This window comes from Elephantulus edwardii, unplaced genomic scaffold (genome assembly GCF_000299155.1).
Source record: "Elephantulus edwardii isolate Elephantulus edwardi_28Jun2011 unplaced genomic scaffold, EleEdw1.0 scaffold00060, whole genome shotgun sequence".
NCBI lineage: Eukaryota > Metazoa > Chordata > Mammalia > Macroscelidea > Macroscelididae > Elephantulus > Elephantulus edwardii.
Genome location: NW_006399810.1, coordinates 15,742,865 through 15,767,711, shown reverse-complemented (window position 1 = coordinate 15,767,711; position 24,847 = coordinate 15,742,865). Strand labels below are relative to the sequence as shown.

At 38.1% G+C, this 24,847-nt stretch overlaps 1 protein-coding gene and 1 pseudogene across 1 annotated transcript in view; both read left to right on the top strand.

Annotated features, from left to right (window-relative positions):
- Positions 1-24,847, top strand: part of DIP2C (DIP2 disco-interacting protein 2 homolog C (Drosophila)) — a 693,228-nt gene that overhangs the window by 329,278 nt on the left and 339,103 nt on the right. The window contains exons 2-3 of the mRNA XM_006887669.1: positions 2,231-2,302; positions 20,248-20,358. Coding sequence (XP_006887731.1) covers positions 2,231-2,302; positions 20,248-20,358 — 183 coding nt within the window. The remainder of the gene's footprint in view (positions 1-2,230; positions 2,303-20,247; positions 20,359-24,847) is intronic.
- On the top strand, positions 8,462-9,291 carry LOC102869445 (annotated as a pseudogene).

Below are 24,847 nucleotides of genomic sequence, written 5' to 3'. Positions count from 1 at the left end.
TGTTCCGGTGCAATCTTCAGAGTTTCTTCTGACATCCATTTTGGTCTTTTCTTCCTCTTCTGTCTTTGTAATGACGGTTTGCACTCCTCCTGGATGACACATTTAACATCCTCCTACAACTCATCTGGTCTTCGCTCATCAGGCAAAAGCAGTAGAAGTTGAAAAATATACTGTTGTATCTACCCCCTGACCACATGCCCCTCTCCTTGTAATGAATGACAGGTTAGTCTAACTGCTCCTTTGACAGAACTTCTAGACTTTGGTGATTTCATTTCTTTTATAGATTTTTCTTATTTAATCTTATTTTTTCAGAGCAAAATATTTTCCTCTTTGATATCACCAAAGGGAGCACTCCTGGGTATGGAACTGCACTGCCAACCTAAAGGCGAGTGGTTTAAATCCACCAGCGGCATCTTGGGAGAACGAAGGGCAGTCTCCTCTGGTGCTGTTTACAGCTTCTGAAAACCCACTGGAGGGTCAGCAGTGAGTCGGTTCTGACTCTGGCAGTATCTTTGACTTGATGTTCTATACTCCAGGTGTCATCTGTAGAGAGAAAGGGAAAGGATAAAAGAAAATCTGTTTTCTCTTTTTCCCCCTTGTTTTTCTTAAATTTTATTTTATTTTAATGAACATTTACAGAGATTTGGGATTTCCATTCATTCATTTTTGCACTTTTTTCTCTACCCTCCCCCACCCCCAGTTCATTCCTCTCTTTGAAAAGCAAAAGATAAACAACTTCATTGGTATACAGTCCCCCTGTCCCGAATGCACTCCACTATGCAACCTTAATTCTGGATTCCTGTGATAATCATAATACCCTATCATATATTGTTTTTAAACTGTTCTCTCCCTCATCTTTTCTGTGTCATGGCAGTAGCTTACTTTGTTTATCCAGTAAATCATAATGAATTTGGGGGGTGGTGTATGTGTGAAAATGAGAGAGGGAGAAAAGCAACAGATGCAGGAGGGAGAGATATTTTAGACATTCTTTTTAATAAGGAGAACTTTACTGGGGCACTTTAAAAGCAATTGTACTGCCTTAATGAGGAGTAACTAATGGTGTTGCAGTAAAGTGCATGGTGTTGAAAAGGGCTGGGGCAGTATTTACTATCCGTATAAGTACATTCTGTAACAGGAGACCACTAATACACACTTAGCATAAAAAGTTCATCAGTTGATAATGTGATGCATGTTCTGTATTTGTTCAGGGTCTGTATTTTGAAAATAGCTATACATTATACAGTGGTAGACAAGAATTTATAAAATCATTAGATGCCAAGGCCCAAACTATGTAGTGTGTTATAGATTATTAAATTTAGTGAGTATACAACATCAGGAGAAAACAAGCCTACTAATTTTTATAAAAATCATAGTATCTTTTCTTTTACTATGTTACTTTGTTGAGATTTGAAGTTTTAACTCTTTGTGGAATGATTCTGTGCTATTAAGAAAAACGCTTAATAAATGCCATCAAATTCAAGGACAAAAATCAGTATTCTGTGTATGTTAGAGCTTATACCAGGCAAGAGCTGCTGTATGCTAATAAAGGCTATTTTGCCTCATGTATTTACCAGCTTAGCATTTAGGTAAAACAAACTGAGTAATGAAGCTCTCTGCCATCTATACATGAATTGTTATAGATTCGTGTTATATTGCTGGTCCTGTTTTAACATATTTTCAATCTCATTAGGTCCTATCTGTTTCTTTGCTTTGTTTTAGTTACTATTATTAGTAAATTCTTTTTTTTTTCTCATCCAAAAAATGCCATAGCAATTGAAAGTCTTTGTGACCTACACGCCTGATTAGAAAATATCTCATTAGTGAGGAGATGCTAATCAGTAACAGAGTTGGCCAGCGATCATAGGCCTGAACATTCTGCATAATCCATTGTTGATTAAGGTAATGAAAACAGTGCAGATTGTGGAAGCTTCCTGTGAAAATGATGTTAAGATTGAAAGAGTCTAATTCTGGATTGTGTCAGAGAACAACCTGAGCACAGACGGGCCTGGGGCAAGCATGTGTTTATCAAGTAATGTTTTAGAATTCAAATATTGGAGGTTTTGCTTTATGGCAGTAAGAAAAGTCCAGGTGAATAAATGTACAGGGCTTCCTTTTTAAATTATAAGGAAAAATGCAAATGGTTGTAATTTTATGCTCTTTAACTGGTTTTATAGAATGATCAATTCTGCCCATTCAGGTCATTCTGAATTACTCTTTCCTTTTCTTGCAGGTGACATCACACAAAAAGGATATGAAAAGAAGAGGTCGAAATTAATTGGCGCTTATCTGCCACAGCCTCCAAGTATGTAAACCTTGACTGCTAGCATGTTGAGTTTTAAGCGTTAAGGGCAGTGGGCAAGAGGCCATTGAGGGTGAAGTAACTGAGACCAACGATCTTCTTAAAAGTCCCTCCCGCATCCATGCCTTGGGGACTGGGGTGACATGCTGGACTGATGCCTGAAGGGTTGGTGGTTCAAATAGATCAGCTTCTCCGTGGAAGGAATAGGAAGCCGTTTCTTCAATGAAAATTTGCAGCCTAGGAAACCTAGTGGATGGGCATTAGGAGCCAAATCTACGAGATGGCAGTGGGTGGGTTAATCGGCAGAACCGTCATGCATTTATCTGTGAGCTAGTCACACAATTTCTTCTGATTATCCATATATTTTGTGTGTGTAGAAGTCATACGTTTTCTATACATATGCCTAATAAATGTAATTGATACAGAAAAATACTATGTTTGATTACTTTTGGAATACTGTACTCATAAAAAATATGAGAGCATTAATGATTTAAATGTGACTTCATTTGGTTTAATATAGCCCTGTTAAATATTATGGTTCAAATTAATACCATGTGTTTGAAAATGTCATATGGGTTCAGATCTGGAAATGTGGAAATTTATAGAATAGCCTACATTGGATTATGACATGATAAAAGGTTGGTTTTACTTTAATGTAAATGTAGTTGTAAAACATCTATTACTTGTTCATTGGTAAGGTAAAAAAAAAAATTGGTTCCATTCTAGCCTTTAGTTCATAGATTCTCTGTGATTAAGCTAAGTTCTGTAAGATTTAGGGGGAAAGAATTTTAGTCTAGAGTGCTAACACTCTTGTTCTAGTATAAGCCCTGTTACATTTGAAGGTGACATTGAAAATTTGCTAAGCAGTTGGAATAATTTAAAGCTAAAGCAATTAATACACACTCCAAAGAAAAAGGGTAGTAATATAAATTTGCACATACATAATTAACTCTACAGGACTTTTGAAACAGTTTGTTTTTTTTTTTTTAAACTGTTGTGCTGCTTATGGAGAAAATATGTCCCCACATATACATATATGCAAACTCCATTCTGTTATGGCTTGGTAGCCTGAGGCTTTGACAAGTTTAGTAGTAATTCTATTAAATGGTAAAGAGAGTTTCATGGAGTTCGCATCTAGGAAATTTGTGTTGAGTGTCTGTTGTGTTTATAGTTTTTGTTTTGATTTTTCTATGTGTATTCTGCCTTGATTTTTAAGAAACTTAGCCTAAAGATGGGCCTGTTTTACTAGCCCTTATCTAGCTGAAGGACTAGATGTTCATTTTGTCTCACTTGCAAAAGAAAGAAACTCTCTTTTTATCAGCATGAAGGAAAAATAATTGGGTTTGGTGGAAACACACATGTGAAAAGCTTTAGTAGCAAATGTGGGGGCAGATAATTAGACAGCGGTCTTTTCCTCCTGCGCCTTCTTTCTCTCTTCTGACAGACTCACCAGGATGATCGTCTTAATGTTCCCATCACTTGCTGAATGCACTTCTGCAGGTGCATGCCCAGGTCTTGGAAGAAGGCTGGTGTGGCCCCATTTGAGGCCGTTGTCCTTAGCAGCTTTTCGTTTCTGTGCCTTACCAAACAAAAGTGAAACAGAAGCGGTTCCTCGCTTTTCCAGAAGACAGTTCTCGAGCCGCGGCTTTGCCAGGAGCATGACTGACCCCAATGTTGGCTGGGAGCTGGTGGCCCGGCCGCATTGCGTGGTCCCTTTGGTGTGATATGTGCTGTTCTGCATGGGGTCAGCAGCTCTGCTCAGCGCTGTAACAAATTTAAAAAAAACTAAAGTTTGGATTAATTAGTTTTTTTTCAACTTGTTACAGCAGCGAATGGAGCTGCCGTGGTTCGATGTAGACTGCAGCACAGTGAAGGAGCCACGAGAAGAATGCTCCGCTCTGCCAACATCGGAGTGTGTGACATCCGCGAAGCAGCGGCCAGAGAGCGGGTGGCCAGCACTGCAGGGAACCGGCCTCTGTTTTACTTTCGTTTCGGTGAGCTCTACTTTACTGACAGAGAGAGAAAGACCTGCTGACAGGGCTGTATACTTGAGAACTGACAACCTACGTAACTTTATCCAACCAATATAAAAATGTAGCGCTTGGCACTGGGTCGGATGGTATAGCCCAGAAGAGATGCTTTGACTTACCCAAGATCATTAAAAACAGTGCTTGTTATTAATCAGACAGCCTGTTGTAGGGTCCAGATCAGCAATATCTCCATCTCTCAAATTGCAGTTCTGACTTTTTTTGTTAGGGCTTTTTTTAATTTTCTTTTTACCTAGGTTTTACAACCCTTTTACACTGGAGCACCACTTAGAAGACAGTTGAGAAAGAAGAATGCAATTATAAAAGTCTTTTTAAAATTACTGATCTGTGAACTTATGTTGTAAAGTCAAAGAGCTAGGTGGGAAATGAACTACTAATAGACCTTCCAAGGCCTTACTAAAATGATTAAAATTTGAGAGCTCCAGAACATTCCCATCCTTAAAGAGCAACATTGTGGGTTTTTGGAGGGTAAGAACGAATAAAACTGACCAGTTATAGAGTTAGTTCTTCAGGGTAATGGTCAGAAGCCAATGATGTAAAAACAATGCATTTGAATATATACAGTAAGAAAATCTGTAAGCTGGTAATGCTTCAAATAGAAGGTGATATTTTAGAGAGTCACTAGATTTATTAAAGAATTAAGCTTTCATATTGTCAGTTGACTCTTGGGAGCTCCAGCTAGTGTGGTGTTCATTCTTGACTCATGAAAACCTCATGTGCATCAGAATAGACTGTGCTTGACAGCCATCTCTAAGTTGGACTCGAATGTCCAACCTTTTTAGTAGACTGCTCATCACATTAGCTATTTGCACCTATCAAAAGGATAGAGTTTCAGATCTAGCCACAGAGCCTGTGAGCACAAGTTCTGCTCTGGCGCATGGGTTTGCCATGAATAGAAATGAACTCAATGACAATGAATGATAACAGGATCACTAGAACGTCTTGTCTCTGAGCTTCTGTTTCTGTTCATCCTATATAAGCCAGCTTGCTGATGGATAAAATGCCTTACCATGGCAAACAATGTAAGGGTTGGTGAGTAGATGATAGTTTGCTATTTTTAAGTTCAGTTCAGAATAATTAAGCAATATGTATCTGATTGATATTTGATGAAATTAGAACTTGTTTCAAGATATTTGTATGTTGGACCCTTGGGCCACAACTTTCTCCCATTTCCCATTAAGAAGTCTAGTTCTATTTCATGCAGAATTTCAGGATAGATATTTCAGCGTTATGGATGTAGTCAACAGTTGGTTGCCTAGGCTAGTTTATCACCCTTTTCCACTAATCCTTATTTCTGAGAAGGTACTTCAGGGTAAACAGCTTTCATTATACGTGACTCTTTTCTGGGAACCAGTGGTAGAACTGGATGCTTCTATATCAGGAGATTTTATTTCTTCCTTGACTAGTCCAATTTTGGGAATAATTCTTGTACCAGATCTTTATGAAGAATGCTTTGTTTTCCTTTTCAATCATATATGCATTTTCCTATAAGGAGTTTGTGCTTTGATGGCATTTACTTCTGCTCAAGCATTATTAAGATTGTCACGAAAGTATTAAGACTGGCACCAGAAAGTATCCTAAAGGTTTTTTCCAAGTTGTTTAAGAGAAATGGCTCTAGATAAGAATGGCTAATACAGGGATTCTGCAAAAGCTGAAAGCTCCAGTTGGAGCCACCAAGTTCCTTCCCAGGGAAGCATACAGTAAGCAATTTCATTTCCTCACTTTTCATTGCTCTTTAGATTTGACTCTGCTATAAGAATATCTAAGAGTGACTCAGATGCTCATGGGAAGACACAGTATCTCTGAAGAAACTAATGCTCAGTGTCTCCCTAGTCTTGAGGAGGACATCAGCTGATTCCCTCATGTAAAGTGGGCCAGAAGTTAGAAAGCAAAGGTGGAAACCCTCTCATAAAGAAAGAGGTCAGAAAGAAGAGACTGCTTTTTGAAAACCGTTTTCAAAGAGGGCATATTATTTAGGAGAACTTATTACTCATATGGTACTTTTTATCTCTCATGTTTTGATTATGTAATGATTTTCAAGATGGTACTTCATTAATCTTTAAGTTTGATTAAACTTGCAAAAACAAAAGAGAAAATTTACTGCCTACCACTTTCTTTATGGATATCTTAACAGCATAGTGTCAGCTTTGATAATTGAGCCTTTAGTGCTTTTATGACTTGATTCAAATTCAGACTCATTTCTGTTGAGTTAGTTTCAACCAAGGTGATATAAAGTAGTACAATCTTAATATTACTAAAAACAGTAAAACTTTACTTGTCCGGAAATAGACCCTGTATTTTATAGCATGTATATGAACTGGATTTTTGCTTTTACAGAACTACCCATACATACATTTTTCAGAATTGAGCCATTTCTGTAGCTATAGTATAGTGCAGACATGCAACTCTCTCCTCTGTTATCAGTCACAGATATACTTTTAGTTTTCAAAATCTTTGTGAATTGTGCTCATGTGCCCTAGTTGGCAAGCCTTTCCATTTTTCCCGTCCTACTCCATATGAATCTGGCTGTGGGATCAAGATGAGCAGGCTTCCCTGAGAAGGGAGCTCTATTTTGGTTAAATGGGTAATTGATCAGCCCACATTTTGTTTTGGCTGAAGAACGTTAATGACACCACACTTGAATGTAGATTTGTTCTGTTTTGAAGGGCCCTCAAGCATTACACTGTTAAGCCCTTGGAACTGTGCAGCAGCCCAGCCTCTTGTCAGGTCCCTGGATTCCTCTTGGTGTTGCATTCTGTCTTACATTCTGTGCCTTTTCCTAGTAGTGTTTTCAGCCTGTCTGTTCTTGCTTATCTTTTAAAGCTCAGTGCAAATGCCACTTCTGTGGGGATTTTGACCAGGAGCCTTCAGATTAGGAGAGGTCCTCCTATTCTAATCTTAATGATATCCTATTTCTGAAATACTTAGCACAGTTGTAGTTGAACCACTCTCACTTAATTGTATGATGATACCACCCTCATCCCAAATGCAATCGTTGATAAGCTTCCTAAGTTTCCCAGGCCTCCTGCAGGTAGGAAGTGAACACTCAGCAAGTGCTTGTTAAAGACCTGAGCAAGGTGAATAGGAAGACTCTGACTCTTTGGTACACAAGGAAGAAGAAGTGCAGACATGTGAAATAACCTGTGTATGATCACAGGATGTGGATGGTTGTTCACGGCCATTCGAATCCCACACCAGCCCACAGAGAACTCTCGTTCACCACTCTTGCTCCACTAGAGCTGCAGAATGAGGGCCATGGACGGCAAGGCTACTGTGTCGCCTCCAAATAACAGCTTTTTACTTGCATTGAGTGAGACCAGCTCATGGTAAATGTCAGCATGTTCAGCTTAATTCAGATTTCTGTAATGCCTTGAACCAACTCACAAATACCTTTTATTGCTTTTAGGTATTTCCTGTCTGTATTAGTAATTTTAGTTTGATTTCTGATTTGGATCATTTTACTGGCAAGTGGCAAGATGTAAGCGCTAATTGTTTTTTCCATTTCTGAGATGTCAAGGGATAATGTGATTCTTTTTTATTATTGTATTTTTTAATTATTATGCTAGTTTATTTACAAAATAAGAATTTCAGACCAGATTCTCCCAATTTCCCTCCCCCCCCCATCAAATTGTACAAGCGCATGGTTAATCCCCACTCCCTGCACATCTTCATCCCTCTGCTTCCACCCTCCTCCCCCATTGGGTCCTCATACTCATTCTACAGTAATGCTTTTATGCAGTGTCCTTGTGGGACTGAGTTCATTCACTCAACATAATGTTCTCCAGTTGAATTTTATGATGATGATCATGATGGTGGTGATTATTTTAGAACTTAGCTCAGAAATTTTGCTATTTATGATATAAGTAGAGATACATTTCCTTGACCTAAATTATTCTATTTTGGAGTGACCATTTCATGTGGTAGATATGGAGGAAACTTTACTTAAATTCTACTCAGATTCTGCTGGGATTTTAATTTCATTAGGGAGAAAGTTTCCTATAAAGCCTGGTTTAAAAATACAAACAAAGCTTGTTGGTTTCGTGTTTAGGAAGTTTGCTCTTGTGAATTTGGTCCTATACAAAATGTCAAGTTTTGCTTTTTCCTGTTTTGCAAGATGGCAGGTGAAAAGTCAGACACCAAGGAAAAGCAGCCTGTGGCTGAGCCTGAAGCCAAGAAAGCAGACAGATGCTAGTGGCAAAGTTAAAAAAGGCCAAGGTCAAGGGCAAACACCTGAGAAGGAGAAGCTCCACTGTAACTGCAGTCCTGTCCTCATCCCAGGAAGAGGCAGGTGTTCCCGATTGGCCATGGATTCCAGAAAGGCCATGTACAAGAGGAAATACTCAGCCACTAACTTCGGGGTTGAAGAGAAGAAGGAGAAAGTTCTTGCTACTGTCACAAAGACAGCTAGTAGTGATAAGAATGGTGGCATCTGAGTTGTGAAACTTTACAAATTGCCCTGCTGAAGACCTGCCTTGGAAGCTGTTGATCCAAGGCAAGAATGTTAGGAGGCTGTGCGCTAACATCACAGTTGGGACTATTCCGATCCTCCTCATGGATGATGGCACTGGAGAGCCGAGAGTGGTTTTCTTAAAGCAGCTTGATAGTGGCTTGCTCCGTGTGACTGGGGCTTTGACACTCAAATGAGTTCCTCTGCAGAGAATATACCAGAAACTTGTCATTGCCACCCCCCGTGGTGTGAAAATCCCAAAGCATCTCTCTGACGTTTACTTCAAGAAGCAGCAGCTGTGGAAACCCCAACATCAGGAGAGTGAGATCTTCAACACAGAAGAGAAATAGGAAATTACAGAGCAGTGCAAGGTTGATCAGAAAGCAGTGGATTCCCAAATTTTGCCAAAAATCAGAGCCGTTCCTCCGCTCAAAAACTACTTGTGTTCTTTATTTCCCCTCTCCAATGGTGTTTATCCTCACAAATCGGTTTTCTAGCTTTCTTGGAAAAACCCTAATTAAATAACATTTAAAGTTTTTTTTAAAAAAACCCCAAAGAAACCAAAAACCCTCAAATTTCTTGTGCTTAAGGGTCTAAGTCTGTGTTGTCCCTGAGTGGTTCAAGAGGTGAATGGATTTGACTGCTAACAGAAATTGCAGAGGTTTGAGTCCACTTGCAGACTTCTAGGAGGAAGAGTCTGTTGATTTACCTGAGAAAAATTAGCCATTGAAAAACCCAGTGACACTGTTACTTGGATACATACGCGATAGCCAGAATTAGAACTGACTTCGTGGTGTCAGGCTGGTTTAAAATCAGAATAAAAGGCTATTTGCTTCTATTTTCCTTAAAAAATAGGATACTCTTGTGACATAGTCCATAGGGAATAGCACTACTGACCCCCACGTGCTGCCTCTCTGTCAGTTCAGATCCACCAGCAGCTCTGAGGGAGGAAGATGAGCGTTTGCCTGTGTGATTTACAATCTCAAAAACTTTCTAAAGGGACATTTGTGAGCTGGTTCTAACTTGATAGCAATGCTTTTTCTTTTGTTGTGGGTTTGAATTTATCTGATCCTCTTGTATTCTGATTCTTATTCTAACAGTAGCTGAGCTTCTCTGGTGGCATTTCCTTAGTTTTGTCCTATCTTTTTATTTTGCCTCAGGAGTACTAACATCATTTGTTTCTGTTGTGACTAAAGCCCATTGCCTTGGGTTAGTTGTGGAAGCTGTGTCTTCTGGGGCACTTGCTCTCATTTTAGCCCGAGTTTACGGGACATAAGTACCTGTGTTAGACTGCTTCCTTAGTTGAAGGGACCATTGAGTTTCCAAATTATGCCCATGCTTTATAAATACAATATGCTCTTGATATTATCATTAGGTATCATATATAAAATATGACACATAATGATCCTGTGAACAATAAATCAAAACCTTATCACATCCAGAGCTATCTTTACCATGCTTAACCTCATTGTGGCAGTCAGTGTATCAATCCATGTCCTTGAATATTTGTCTTTTTCCAAGGACTAAAGCCTCTTGGCAACATGTTCAAAGTTTGTCAGATGAAGTTTCACCTTCCTTACCTCTAAAAAGAATGATAGATGTGGTTTAAGAAGAATGATTAAATTAAAGAACATGAAACAGTATTTAGACTGGTGTTACCTATCTGTGACTTAGCATCATTCTTACCAGTTATAATTGCTTCAGGAATTAATTTTCCATTCATGTTCTATGTTAGTCGTGTTCCTGATGCCAAATTTGCTTCTCTCAGTTGCATAAGAAATAGTCTTATTATATCATACACAGATGTTGATTAGATCAGATAAATTTCGTGTTCATTCTCAGTGATATTTAATGGATCAGATGATTTTAGGGTTTTTTTGGGGGGGGACACAAAAGTCAGTAATTAAAAGGGAGCAAAACAAACTTCATTTTCACTGAATATTTCTAGAATTTGAACAGTGTTGAAAACAGAATAACTGCATGTATCCACCCAAAGTGTGAGAGTGATGTCTACCTTGGTCCTGGCTTAGTGCATTTTTGTGGAAAATCTTAATTTATGAGAAAAGGTTAAAACCTGCCACTGTAGGTTTAGTGCTTTCTGAAATTGTTATTGTGACAGTTGAACTTGATGCCTTTGAGTTGTGGTTCTGGAGAACAATATTGAACATACTATGGACTGCCAAAAGAACTAGCATGTCTGCCCTGGAGAGAGTGAAACCAAGCTGCTCCTTGGAGGCAAGGATTTTGAGACTCTGTCTCACATACTTTGGGTATGGAGCCATGGGGGACTAGTCTTTGTAGAAGGATACCATGTTTGGAAGGGTCCAAGGACAGCACAGGAGAGGAAGACTTCATATAAGATGGATTGACATAATAACTGGGATAATGAGGGTAGGTGTGTCAAAGACAGTGAGATTGTCTCAGGATAGAGCAGGATTCAGAGCTATTGTGCATATGGTCACTATGCATCATATACAAATTAACAGAACATAACAACAATAATTAAACAGAGATAAATTTTCAAACCCTAAAAAAGACCAAATAAAACCACTGCTGTTGATGTCAGGACATGAGAAATTGGATTTCAATTTACACACAACGTCCAAAGAACTCTTTTCAAACTCTTTTAATTCCAGATTTTAAATGAGTCTCTATTAAAATGAAATTTTCATATAGAATAATGATTGTTAACCAAATTTATACTGATTTATGGCTGTAGATTGATATTAAAATGACTGAAATAAAAATAACAAAGACGGTTTGCCTTTTAGATATATAAAAGCTTATTGCCATTGGTGGAAAGGGAGCAAAATTATAAGACAGGGCAAAACTTTAGGAATAGTGAATTAATTCTACTTGGAGCAAAACCATGAGTACTTCTGGTCAAAGGAGAGACTGGAAAGAAAAATGGATGTAGAATTGGAAGGAACCTTAAATGCAGTTGAAAGGAGTGTTTTGTTAGTGATCATATGGATACAGAGAAATAAAGTAATTGAGATCTGGTTAAATTGAGGGAGGAGAGAGTGTTACCCTAGGAAACTGATGACCATGTGGGAATAGCTCTGAAAATAGAAAGAAGGAAAGGAGAGGAGGGGAGGGGAGGGGAGGGGAAGGGGGGAGGAGAGGAAGAACCCCAAGGAGATGGAAGCCACCATCTACCCAGCAGTATATAGTATATGTCAAGTGATTGACTATATGAGGCCTACATAGTGCCAAATACTAAAGCAGTAGTACTTTTTAAACTTCAAGATAAGTAGTAGATAGGGAGAAAAAGAGAGGAGTCAAAGGTGATTTAGATGTTTCAAAAGATGGGCTCTTGATGTGCCATATGCAGACATCTGGAAGAAAAGGCGTTAGTTCAGTAGAAGAAAGGAAGAGTCTCATAATTAGTTGGGTTCCCTGTCCTCCAATCCATATGTTTTTCCTTTTTCTCCTTTTCCTTTTTTTCTTTGGGATCTTGATTTATAGAACCCTTAAAATTCCATAGGGAAAATATAAACCAGATATATATAATTGAAGATACAAAGGCTCAGTATAAGCTTTGCAAGTATCCTTTATTTATTCATTTAAACAAAAATTTTCCCTGGCCTAGTCTATAGTATGAAGAGACTGACAAAAAAAGCCAGAAATGCAGTATCTGGAGAGGATAAAATTGATAAATGGGACCTTCTAAAGATTAAAATCCCTGTGTGCATAAAAATTTTTTCCAGCAAGAGTGAAAAGAAAACCTACTGACTATGGAAAAAAACATTTGACAATATCATTTCAGACAAGGGTCTCATATCAAAAGTTTACAGAATCCTGCAGGGCCTCCACAAAGAAAAAGACTGATAACATAATTACAAAATGGTCCAAAGAAATGGAAAGAATTGTTACAGAGGAAGATATTGGGATGGCCAGCAGATGCATGAAAAAATGCTCCAGATCACTGGCAGTAAGAAAGATGCAAATCAGAACCGCAATGAGATACCATCTCACCCCAGTAGCAGTGGCAAAGTTTTAACAGGACAGCAAGTAATAAATGTTGGAGAGGAAGTGGTAAGATAGAAACTTTTATACACTGTTGCTGAAATTGTAAATGGTACAATCCCTCTGGAAGGCAGTTTGGCGCTTCCTCAGAAAGCTGAACATAGAAATTCCATATGACCCAGCTGTTCCACTGGAACATAACCAGAGAAAGTGAGAACTGAGTCATAAACAGAGACTTGTACATCATTGTTCCTCAAAGCATTATTCACCATCAAAAGAACATGGAAACAGCCCAGATGTCCCATCACAATCGAATGGATTGAGAAATTAGGTACATTCACATGATGGGATACTATGCAGCACGCAGGAGCAATGATTTTGTAAATCACTACCTTACTTGGAAGGGACTTGGGAGCATTATGCTAAGTAAACTAATTCAGTGCCATAGTGTAGAAAGTGATAACTAATAAAATGTATATGAGGATCTAACAGGAGGAGAGTGGGGGCACAGAGATGAGGACGAGTAGATGGATGTAATCATAAGGTCACACAATTTGATGGCTGGCGTGGGGAGTAAATGAAGGAAATGGTAAAGGTCAGAGTGAAAAGCAATGTATACAAACTTTGTAAGTTAATCAATATAAAATAAAAAATTTGTATGGGGGGAAAAAAAGACAAAACAAAATCCCCACACTGTATAGAAATTATTGTATAAAACAAAATTTACATGAATGAAACAATGTCTATGAATGATTAGTATAAAACTGAATGAAGCTATAAATAAGTAATTAAAAAAATGCTCCATGAGGACCTCTTTTAATTGAGGACAGACTTCCTGCGTTGAAATCCTACTTTCCTGATAGGTACTTAGTTTCCTTATAGTGACAGTGAGAGTAATATTATCTACCTCATATTTTTTTAATGTGACTAAATGAAATGATCTTCCAAATATAAATTGTTTAGACCAGTGCTATAAAAAATTTAGCTATTATTACCTCTTTATAAATGGAAAACTGAGACAAAGCAAGGTTAAGGAACTTTAGGGTAAGAAGTTAGTACCTGGAAACCAGAATTTAGCCCCAGAACTTGCTGACTCCAGAACACAAGGTTTTCATTCTGCCGCCTGTTTGGCTCTCAAATCACATAGGATCTAGAACTAATTTGGAGCAGCTTACCACAGTGGCTAGCACATAAGTGCTTAATAAATGTTTATAGGAAGAAAGGATTTGGTCTTGAGCTCATAATCTTTTTGCTAGAGGAGAGCAAATTTCTTTGTCCTCCTGACTTCCTGAGTCATTATTTTAGACAATGGTCATTTTCAAACAATAACCATTTCTTCCTTCACCTTCACTATGGCCCCATTCACCTTTGCTATCGTTCACACAGGCTTTCTCTGGTAGGAATGTCTGATCATTCCTGAGGGCTAGTTTCCAATCAAGGTTTCTTAAACTAAGAAAACTATGAATGTAAGACTTTAGCAGTATAAAGTGCTAAGATAAATGTTTTACTGATTATTCTTACTGGTGTTACCAAGAATGCATAATTTCTAGTAGAAGCATTTTCTTCAGTCTTTATGGTGACACTTAAAGACACTAGACTAAACTATGGATTATGCTGCAATTTAAAAGAAAACAAAAATCTTCACAGCTGGCCCAATAAACATCATCAGGATAAACATAGAAAAGATTGAAGTTGCCAAAGATTTTCATTAGCTCTATAAAGAAAACCCATGGAAGAAGCAACAGTCAGGAAATCAATGATATGTTGCATGGGACAAATCTGCTGTCAAGAATTGCTTGAAAATGCTAGAGAGCAAGGATCTGACTTTGAGGACTAAGGTGTGCCATTATATACGTATATACATATACACACACACACACACACACACTATATATATATATATATGAATGAAAGTTCAGCATGAATAAGAAAGATTGAAGAATTGATGCCTTTACATTTTGGTATTGGTAAATAATATTGAATATACCATGGATTACTAGAAGAAGAAGCGAATCTATCTTGGAAAGAAGTACAGCCAGAATGTTCATTAGAATCTGGGATGGTGAGACTTCATTTCACATATTTGGATATGTTATCAGGAGGAATCCAGCTCCTGGCGAAGGATTTCATGCTTGGTAAAAAAGAAGGTCAGCAAAAAGAGGAGCGTCTCAAAGAGAGAGATTGATACAGTGGCCGCAACAGTGAATGAGCAGAAGCAGAGCGAGATTCTGGGAAGGGAGCAGGATCATATAATATCTCAGTTTGTTGAGTGTTGTTACACATTATGAGTCAAGGCCAATTTGGTGACATTTAATAACAACAGGATAATACCAATAGCAATGAGGAAAGACTCATTGGGAGTTTTTTGGTCTTTTTGTGGTGCGTGGAGATTGTTCCTCTTTCTCCTACAGAAAAGGGTGGATTTGAACCCCCCCAAGAGAGGTGCCTCCTTTGGGTTGGCTGTATAACTCTCTGTGGACCATGCCACCAGAGCTCCCTTTGTGGTAACAAATTGAATTCTGATGTCAGATTGCCTATTTGGAAGCTTTTCTTTTCTGATCATAACTTTTGTTTTAATTTTTTTATTATGATTTGAGTGAAAGTTTGCAAAGCATATTGGTTTTTCCTTTCACCATACAGTCATATTTTGTTTTATTAATTATAATCCCATACTGTACATTTCCTGCTTTGTCCTTTTAGTACTGATTTCCATTAATCATTCTGTCCTGTAGGACTTGTTCCTTGGGCAGGTGCTATTCTTTTTGATCTCACATGATTCTAAGAAGTGAGTAATTTTCTAGTGTTATTGGTCACTGGAGAGGCCTGTCTGTTGTTTGGCCAAAAGTCTCAACTTTTAATAAAACGTAATATCAATAGCTTACTAAAAACTTAATAGGTAAGTTTTATTTCAAGTTTGAAGTACCATACTTCAGAACACATTTTTAAGCTACTACATTTTATTCAAAATGATGTCAGATAAAAAGAATTAATGAAATCATGCACACTCAAATTGTAGCTTCTTTTAATGGCCTGTTGAGAATTTTCTTCTTTTTTGCCAACTTTCAGCATGTTGAGACTATTCTTCTTTTTGCCTAGCCTTATCCTTATTTTCTAAAAATTGTGTTGTAAACTATGTATGAGGATAACCTACAATTGCATATAGCTACTCCTCAACTTATCACCACTGATAGATTCTAAAGACCAGATCGTTACGCTAAAATGTGTATTACAGAAAATTTGAATAACCACATCAGATCACAAGATAGTCACTATGTAATTGTTTAACTCAGATTACATCTCTATGTAACTGCCAAGCCATTGAGAACAATGACCTGGCCAAGTTAACAACCAACCTTAACCAACACAGGTAAAGTTACTTTCACCTCACATCTCAGTGCTCCTTATTGCCAAATGTATTGATTGGCAGAACAGTCTGATACTGGAATTTTTAATCATATATTAAAATTTTATGTAATAAAATAATGGACCAGTGGAGATAGCCATATCTCATTATCCGTACATACAATTATTATGACAGGGGGAGTTCTGTTGGCCTAGTGGCAAAAGCTGCACTGCCATCCCAGAGATACCTGGTTCAAATCCACCAGATGCTCTGCCAGAGAAGGAGGGGCCATCTCCTCCTGTACCATTCAGATCCGATTTGATGGTACACACAAACAAAATAATAAAATTAAAACAACAACAACAAAAAAACCCAAACAAACCAATTATTATGACAGTGTATGTCCTCTAAAAGTGTCTGTGACTTCTGCATACCAAGAAGATACTAAAGTTAAAAATAATTGCAACACATTTGAGTGAGATAAAATACTGAAAGTAAAAAATAAACACACTAAAACCCACAGGATGGTGTTTAAACATGGCAACTTGCAAATAAACTGGAATAAAATTAAAACTATACATTTTATCTCACTTTTGTAAAACTACAAAAAGATGACAGTAAAGGGATAAAAATTTGCAAGAACAAAGATATTGGGGAAGATAGTGACACATTTTATAATATGGAAAGTAGGTGGCTTAATGATACTGGTTTTAGCAAAGTCACTGATGAGGATGCTGCTGAAAGTCATGAGGTTGGAGGCGTGTTACTGGGATAAGACATGGGTCAAAGGGAGACATGGGGTGTTGGAGATAGAGAATCCAAGTTTCCTTCATCCTGCCAGAGGCTCCAGATTTATGACACCAGGCAATACAGAATATCATAATGTGCATACTGAGGAGTTAGAATAGGCCCTGCCACAGAATAACTCTATTCACAAGATAGAACCTAAGAGATACTTTCTTTGAAGGAGTAGAAAAGCTCAGATTAAGGACCTTCGGAAACAGATTTTCTTGCAGCTCCAACAGCAGAGATAAAAGCAGAGACTGTAAAAGTCAACAAAGGAGTTAAAAAAAAATACAGGTTTTATATAAAGCTTATAAAGTTGAAAAAAATTTACCTTCTCAACAATAATGGAAATAAAAGGCAATGAATAAAAATTTTCACATAGAATTCTATATTTAGCCAAAGTATCAGTTAAATCCCAACTGAACAACTCTATTCATCATCTTCAGGGAGCCGCCTGTTTTAAGCCTCTCCAGGATGAATCTGTTTGTTTTCCTAGCAGTCCATGGTACACTCAATACTCTTCTCCAGCACCACAGCTCAAAGGCATCAATTCTCCTTGTATCCTCCCTAGTCATTGTCCCACTCTCTGATGGATAACAAGTGATTGCAAAGACCATGGCCTGTATCAGACGCACCTTAGTCTCCAGAGAGACATCACTGCTCTTCAGAACTTTGGAAAGGTCCCTAACAGCAGACTTTCCCATGGCAATACGTCTTTTAATGTCCTGGCTACTGGTGCCAAGACTGTTGACTGTGGAGCCACGCAAACTAAAGCTGCGAACAGTCTCAGTCTCTTCACCATCCATCCTGATGCTGCCAATTGGTCCAGTGGTGAGAATCTTTGTCTTCTTGACATTGAGCCTCAATCCATATTAAAGGCTGCAGTCCTTCACCCTCTGCAGCAAGCACTTCAGGTCCTCCCCAGTTAGACTAGTAATAACAATTAATTGTATTAGGTCTGTTGTTGTTGATATGTACTACTTAGTTGGAACAGACTCCTAGTTGACCTTTAGTGGGTTTTCAAAGGCAGCAAATTACACAGGAGGAGATTGCCTCTGAGTTGCCAATGGAAATTCTTAGGGAGTTAAAAGATATGTTTTTATACATGCAATCTCAAAAATAATATTTCCCTTTCACCTTTTCTTAGGAAACTACTCAATGTGCTCATTTAAAATAAGAGAGTAAAATCACAAAGTTAACGTTAAGATACTAATGACCCAACACAAGAAAAAGTAAAAAGCAAATCCCAGGATCAAGGGCAAGGAAGAGCTTCTCTGACAGCTATGCTGTACTTTTAGAAACTAAACAATCAGGATGAAAGCAGGAGGGCAGACCATTCCACGAGAAAGGCCTTGAAGGAAAAATAAAATCAAACTAATACATGATCACCCGATATCGGTGTTTGACCAACAAGAAGAAAACCATTAAAATGGCATTTCACCTCTGTTGGAGTGTTTTGAAAATGTTAGCAAAAGAAATATTGAAAGTCAAGATGATTAAAAGGAAAATGATGCAAATACTAACTCCATCATAATAATTACAAAAAGTGTGAGAAAACGACACAAAGAGTTGAGACTACATAGAGACTGTAGGGGGTAAAAATAGGTATCATATTGATGACATTACCAGTAACTAAATTGAACTGTGGTGCTGGAGAACAGTATTGAATATACCATGGACTGCTAGGAGAACAAACAACTTAGTTTTGGAGAGGGTGAAACCCGGCTGCTCCTTGGAGGCAAGGTTTCTGAAGCTTCATCTGACATACTTTGGGCATGTTGCAAGGAGGGACCAATCCTTAAAGAGGGACATCATGTTTGGGAGGGCGGAAGGACAGTACAAGAGAGGAAGACCCTCAATGAGATGGATCGATTTAGTGATCGTGGTGGTAGGTTTAGGTGTGTCAGAGACAGATTAGCATAGGTTAGAGCATGGTTTAGGGCTCTTGTACATAGGGTTGCTATGAGTCGCAATCAACTTGATGGCCCATAACAACAACATGGTTTAAGGGAGAAGTCAATATATGATGGCTGCGATTGACAGGAAATACTGTCTTTCGTTTGTAAGGTTTATAATACACTTTGGCTTGCTAAATGAAGAATTTACATAATTGAGTGAAGTATGTACAGCTTAAGAATTATGTTTTCACAATTCTAATTTGTTAATTTAGTATGCAGAACTCACAAATGTGTCATCAGAAATTGAGGTGCTGAAATCACCAGAATAAAATGAATTTTAACTGCAAGAAAATAATAAACTCCTTGTGGACTCCATTATTGAAAGCCAGAAAGTAAAGCTTTCTGAAGTTTCATTTTTATGTGTGATTTACCTTCAATTAAGTATTACTGAAATTTTCCTGAAGCAGTAATTGATGATTAATGCTCAGTAGAACAGAATTTCTTTATTCCTGGACGAAAATGATTATATCTTCCCCATAATAATTAATGCTCCTCAATACTCTAATAAATAATTAAAGTGTGATAAATAAGTATTATGGCTGGTATGTTTAGGCCATTTTTTTAGCCAATACCCATTAACTCATTCTATCAGATCATGTTTCTATTTTTGATAATTCAACAAAGCCACATTCTAATAAAAATATGTTAACATATTTAACATCAGATGAAATAACTTTCCGGAGAGTTAATTAAATTTAGAGTTAAATTAAAATTTAGCACAAAGCAAATAGTTTATGCTATATCCTGGATACTTACATTATTTAAGTGTCCTCTAAGGTTTATTTTAACATTAACTTAGATTCACAAATTAGAAATTTCAAAATTTCTCAAGACTTTTTCAATTTCTGTGAACTTAATATATAGTAAAGATCATAACATGATTCTATGCCTTGAGCTCCATTCTTATTAATGCTAAAGATATAAATTGTGGATTAATTTCTATTCTTTTCCATAATGTAATAGGTGTTTGTCACAGAGTCTGAAGAGTATGATATTGGGGACATGACTGACTTCATATCATACAACAATAGTACAGTCTCCTTTGCAGTTCACTTCCCCTTTCTTACCAGCCTATACTATTTCTCCCTTTCTCTCATCCTGTTCCATTAGCAGTAATATTTCCATGTGCCCTCATGTCCATCTTCATATGGCACACTTAACTTAGTGGTGAGAATATAGTGAATTACAAATTTAAGGACTTTTTTCACAAAATAAATTAAATCCAGCTACTGAGGTAATGGAGGTGTTGGAGACAGTGAGACTGGGACAGAACAGATCAAAGCTGTTGTGCATAGGGTCGCTGTGAGTTGCAGGTGACTCCATGGCATGTCACAACAATAACAGCAACAACTGAGTAGATCCTCACCCTCATTTTACTTTTCTTCTCTTAAATTCAGGAGTGGATCAAGCTTTGCCTCAAGAACGTCGAACTCCTGTCACTCCTTCTTCGTCCTCCCGCTACCACCGCCGAAGGTCCTCAGGGTCACGAGATGAACGCTATCGGTCAGGTAAGACACTAAATGAAGAAGTGAGATCAATAATAATTTAGTATAGAACTTCAGTATTCAGTATTATCGATGGATATGTGTTTCCATTGTGCTATACTGGGGAGAGTATTGTAAACTTGCATTTTTTTTTTTTTTTACATAGCTGTGTGATCCAGAGATACCTGCATTTTGCAGTACACACACACACCCTGATGGTCATTTTATAAGTCAGTAAATGCTCATGGATTTCAATTTTTTTAAATGACAGTCTTGTCTATTATTAAGAATTTTGTATTATTTTTTCAAAGATGCAACACAGTCTCTCATAAGTTAAATTTTCTTCATTTATTATTGTAGCTGTTATATGCCATTGTTTCAACCATGACTCATAGTGACCCTGTGAACAGCTGAGCTGAAACCGGCCTTATCCTATACATTCTTACTATGTGTGACACACTTGAGCCCTTTGTTTTAGTCACTGTGTCCCTGACCCTCCACATTTCCAAACATAATGTCCTTCTTCTAGGACATGCCCAAAATGTGGGAGATAACGTCTCACTACCTTTCCCTCCAAGAACTTTCATAGTTTCCTTTTCTCTAAGATAGACATGTTTCTTCCCTTGGCATTCCATGGCATAGTCAGAATTCAAAACTGTTTACTTTTACTTCTTATAATTTTGCTTACCAATATAATTTTTCTCTTTTCTTCTGACTTTGGTGAGCTCTCTTTTTCTGGTATAGATTTCAATAAAGAAATCTAAACTCCATTGTTTTATCTATGCCATGGACATGATTTCTTTTTTATGTTTTTGTGATGCTGTCTACCAAGAAAGCTGTTTTCAGTAATTAGTCTTCCTGCAGTCATCACCTGGGCTAAGCTGGCTTAAATTCTTTCAATAAATTACAAGACAGTTAACATTATGATTATTTAAATTATCTTTTGAGAGATATTTTTCCAATAGGTGGATTAAATTACTCTTTCCTTCTCCCTTAAACATTCTAAAAGTTACTTTATCTGTAAGTTTTGTTGTTGATTTTAGGACATTCATATACAGTCTATGTAGTTTGGTGATGGTGACTTTAATTATAATGTTTGGAACCACTCGATATTTTTCAAAGTACTTGCCACAGACACAGTCTCATTTAATTTTGATAAGAAGCAGGTTGTACAGGATGAAACAGAGGCTAAGCAAGATCGCTGGGATGTACCATAAACGAATGCACTTATATACCATAAATTTGTGGGAGTGTTTGAGCGGGTCGGGGATGGGACTGTAGTCCTTGAAACAGTCTCCAGTGACACGTGCACTAATTTCATTCATCAGTCCCAGGCTTATGTGATAAACCTTTCACTACTTCCTCCAAAGTGAGAAAAGGGAAAACAGAGTCTTTGTGAAAGAAAGAAGAAACATACTTGGAAAAGAAATACAAAGCTGAGCCTTAGTTCGTTGATGATTCTCCTACCTATTGAGCAGCTGTCAGAAAGCTTTTGATGCCTAGGAAAATATCTAGGAATGGAATTGAAGACATTCTCTGTTCTCACATTCCACCCCCTTATACTTTTCAGAACTATTTTAATACCTCACACATAGCAAAAAGCTCTCCTTACTCATTTAGGCATCTTGGAGACTCTTTATGAATAATTAGGTAGATAAAAATCAGGCCGACAGTATTTACAAGAACAGACTGCTTCATCATTTTCCCACAGGGTGGCTGATGGATTTGAACTGCCAACTTTTCAGTTGGCAAGCAGCCTAACGCATAATTTCACTCTGTCACTTGATGCCTCAAGGGCTCCTTTATCAGTGTAAATACAACACATGTGTAACTGTGACTTACTATTAAATGCTTCTATAAATTTTCTTAAGTAACAATATTTTACATAAATATAAAACAGATATAGTGACACATAGGAACGTATACATGTACTAAATACTAGAATCAGTATCTTCAATTCTCACAAAAATGACTTGACTTACTTGTTTAATAGTTCTGTGAGTGCTGAAGGCCATGGGATGAATAGCTCAACAACATCCGGTGAGGATGTAGCTTTGTTTGGCCCTATAGTCTGACTTTCCACCACTTAGCTGATTCTATCTTGTTCAGTTTCTAACCTCTGTCTGCTGTTAAGTATTTTAAGCAAGATTTTAGATGGAAAATAAATCACAATATAGTCTAGTTCCCAGGTTATATGTCTTCCCTAATAGTGCTAATGAGTAGGAAAGGTTGATAAAGCTGTTTGTACCATCCTTGGACATGGATTGTTTCTATAAATCCTCTTACTTTAGGCCATATACCACATTTCTATGTTCTTAGGGTTTTCAGAGGCCTCTTGTTTCTGAAATGGATGGCCAATCCTTCTTCCAAGTCTGTCTTAATCTAGAAGCTCTGTTATAACTTCTCCCTGATGGGTTATCCTTCTGGTACCTGAGACACTGTTGGCACAGAATCCAGCACTCCACGGGTTACACAAGTACAACAGACTGATAGATAAGTGCTGTAGGAATAGGGGCAAAGGACCTGAAATGCTTGCTGTAGGGGGTTAAGGACTGCAGCCTTCAATATGGATTGAGGCTCAATGTCAAGAAGACAGAAATTCTCTCCACTGGACCAATTGGCAGCATCAGGATGGATGGTGAAGAGATTGAAATTTTTAACAACTTTAATCTGCTTGGCTCCACGGTCAACACTCTTGGCACCAGCAGCCAGGAAATCAAAAAAACATATTGCAATGGGAAAGTCTGCTGTTAGGGACCTCTCCAGAGTACTGAAGAGCAGTGGTGTCACTCTGGAGAATAAGGTGCGTCTGATACAGGCTATGGTCTTTGCAATCACTTGTTATGCATCAGAGAGTTGGACAATGACTAGGGAGGATAGAAGGAGAATTGATGCCTTTGAGTTGTGGTGCTGGAGAAGAGTATTGAGGGTACCATGGACTGCCAAGAAAACAAACAGATTCATCCTGGAGAGGGTTAAACCAGGCTGCTCCTTAAAGGCAAGGATTCTGGGGCTTCGTCTGACATACGTTGGACATGTTGCCAGGAGGGACGGGTCCTTGGAGAGGCACATCATGCTGGGCAGAGTGGAGGGCCAGCACAGGAGGGGAAGGCCCTTTATGAGGTGAATTGATTCAGTGACTGGGGTAATCGGGATGGGTGTGTCAGAGGCAGTGCAACTGGCACAGGATAGAGCACGGTTTAGGGTTGTTGTACATAGGGTCACTATGAGTCGCAAACGTCTCAACAGCTCAAAACAACAGCAACAAGCACACCTAAGATATAAAGTAATTGGCAACATGCAAATCATTCTCCATAACCAGACCAACAAATTGATGTTACACTTCTTTTTTAAAAAAAAATTTTATTAATTTTAATGAACATTTACAGAGATTTTGGATTTCTATTTTGTTGCACTATTTTCTCTACCCCCCTCATTCATTCCTCTCTCTTTTTTTTTCTTTCCCTTGAAAGTCTGTTTTAATTGTCCCATTGCCACAGTGCTTGTCAAAACCAGCTCTGAGTAATCTCCTTTGTCAGTGTGTCCTTTGCCATTCCCTATCACTCCTCCCTGAGAGAGATTTCACCCTGATTCATGAGCAAAAGTGGACGGCGTATTCTCTTACTTCTAAAAGCAGACTGTAAAGACAACCAGACACAGAAATATCATGACATCAGGATTGATGTGGCTTCAGGATTGGAGGAAGACTCATCAACAACTTAAGTTATGCAAATGAGACAACTTGGTTTGCTGAAAGTGAGGAGGATGTGAAATGCTTGCTGCAAAGAGCAGGGACTACAACCTTCAATATGGATTACATCTCAACATCAAGAAAACAAAGGTCCTCACCACAGGACCAACAGTCAACATAAGGATAGAATCTTTAATTTTCCTTGGAACAACAGCCAACACCCTTGATACAAGCATTCACAAAATCAGGAGATGTATTACACTGGGCAAGCATACAGTCAGGGACTTGCCCAGAATGCCAAAGAGCATTGATGTCAGTTTGAAGGCTTAAGGTGCACTCAATTCAAGTCACAGTCTTCTCAGTCACCTGGTAGTCATCAGAGAGCTGGATGATGAATAAATATCACAGAAGAAGAATTGATGGCTTTGGGTTGTGGTTCTGGAGAAGAGTATTCAATATTCCGTGGACTGCCAGAAGAACAAACAGATATGTTTTGGAGAAAGGACAGCCAGAGTGCTTCTAGAAGGCAAAGGTGGCAAAGCTTCATTTTTCATACTTCAGGCATCTATCCAAGTGAGGCTCTTCATTGGAAAGGGACATCATGCTTGGAAAGATCGGGGGGGAGGGGAGGTCAGTGAAGGAGAGGAAGACCCCAGTGAGATAGATTGAAATGGTGACTTCAGCAGAGGGCTTGAGTGTTTCAGAGATGATGAGAACGGCATAGGATAGGACAGGGTTCAAGCTGGAAGTTCACAGGGTCGCTATGAGTCATACTCAACATGTACTTAACAACAACAGTGATTTGTAGGGAGCAAGATACTG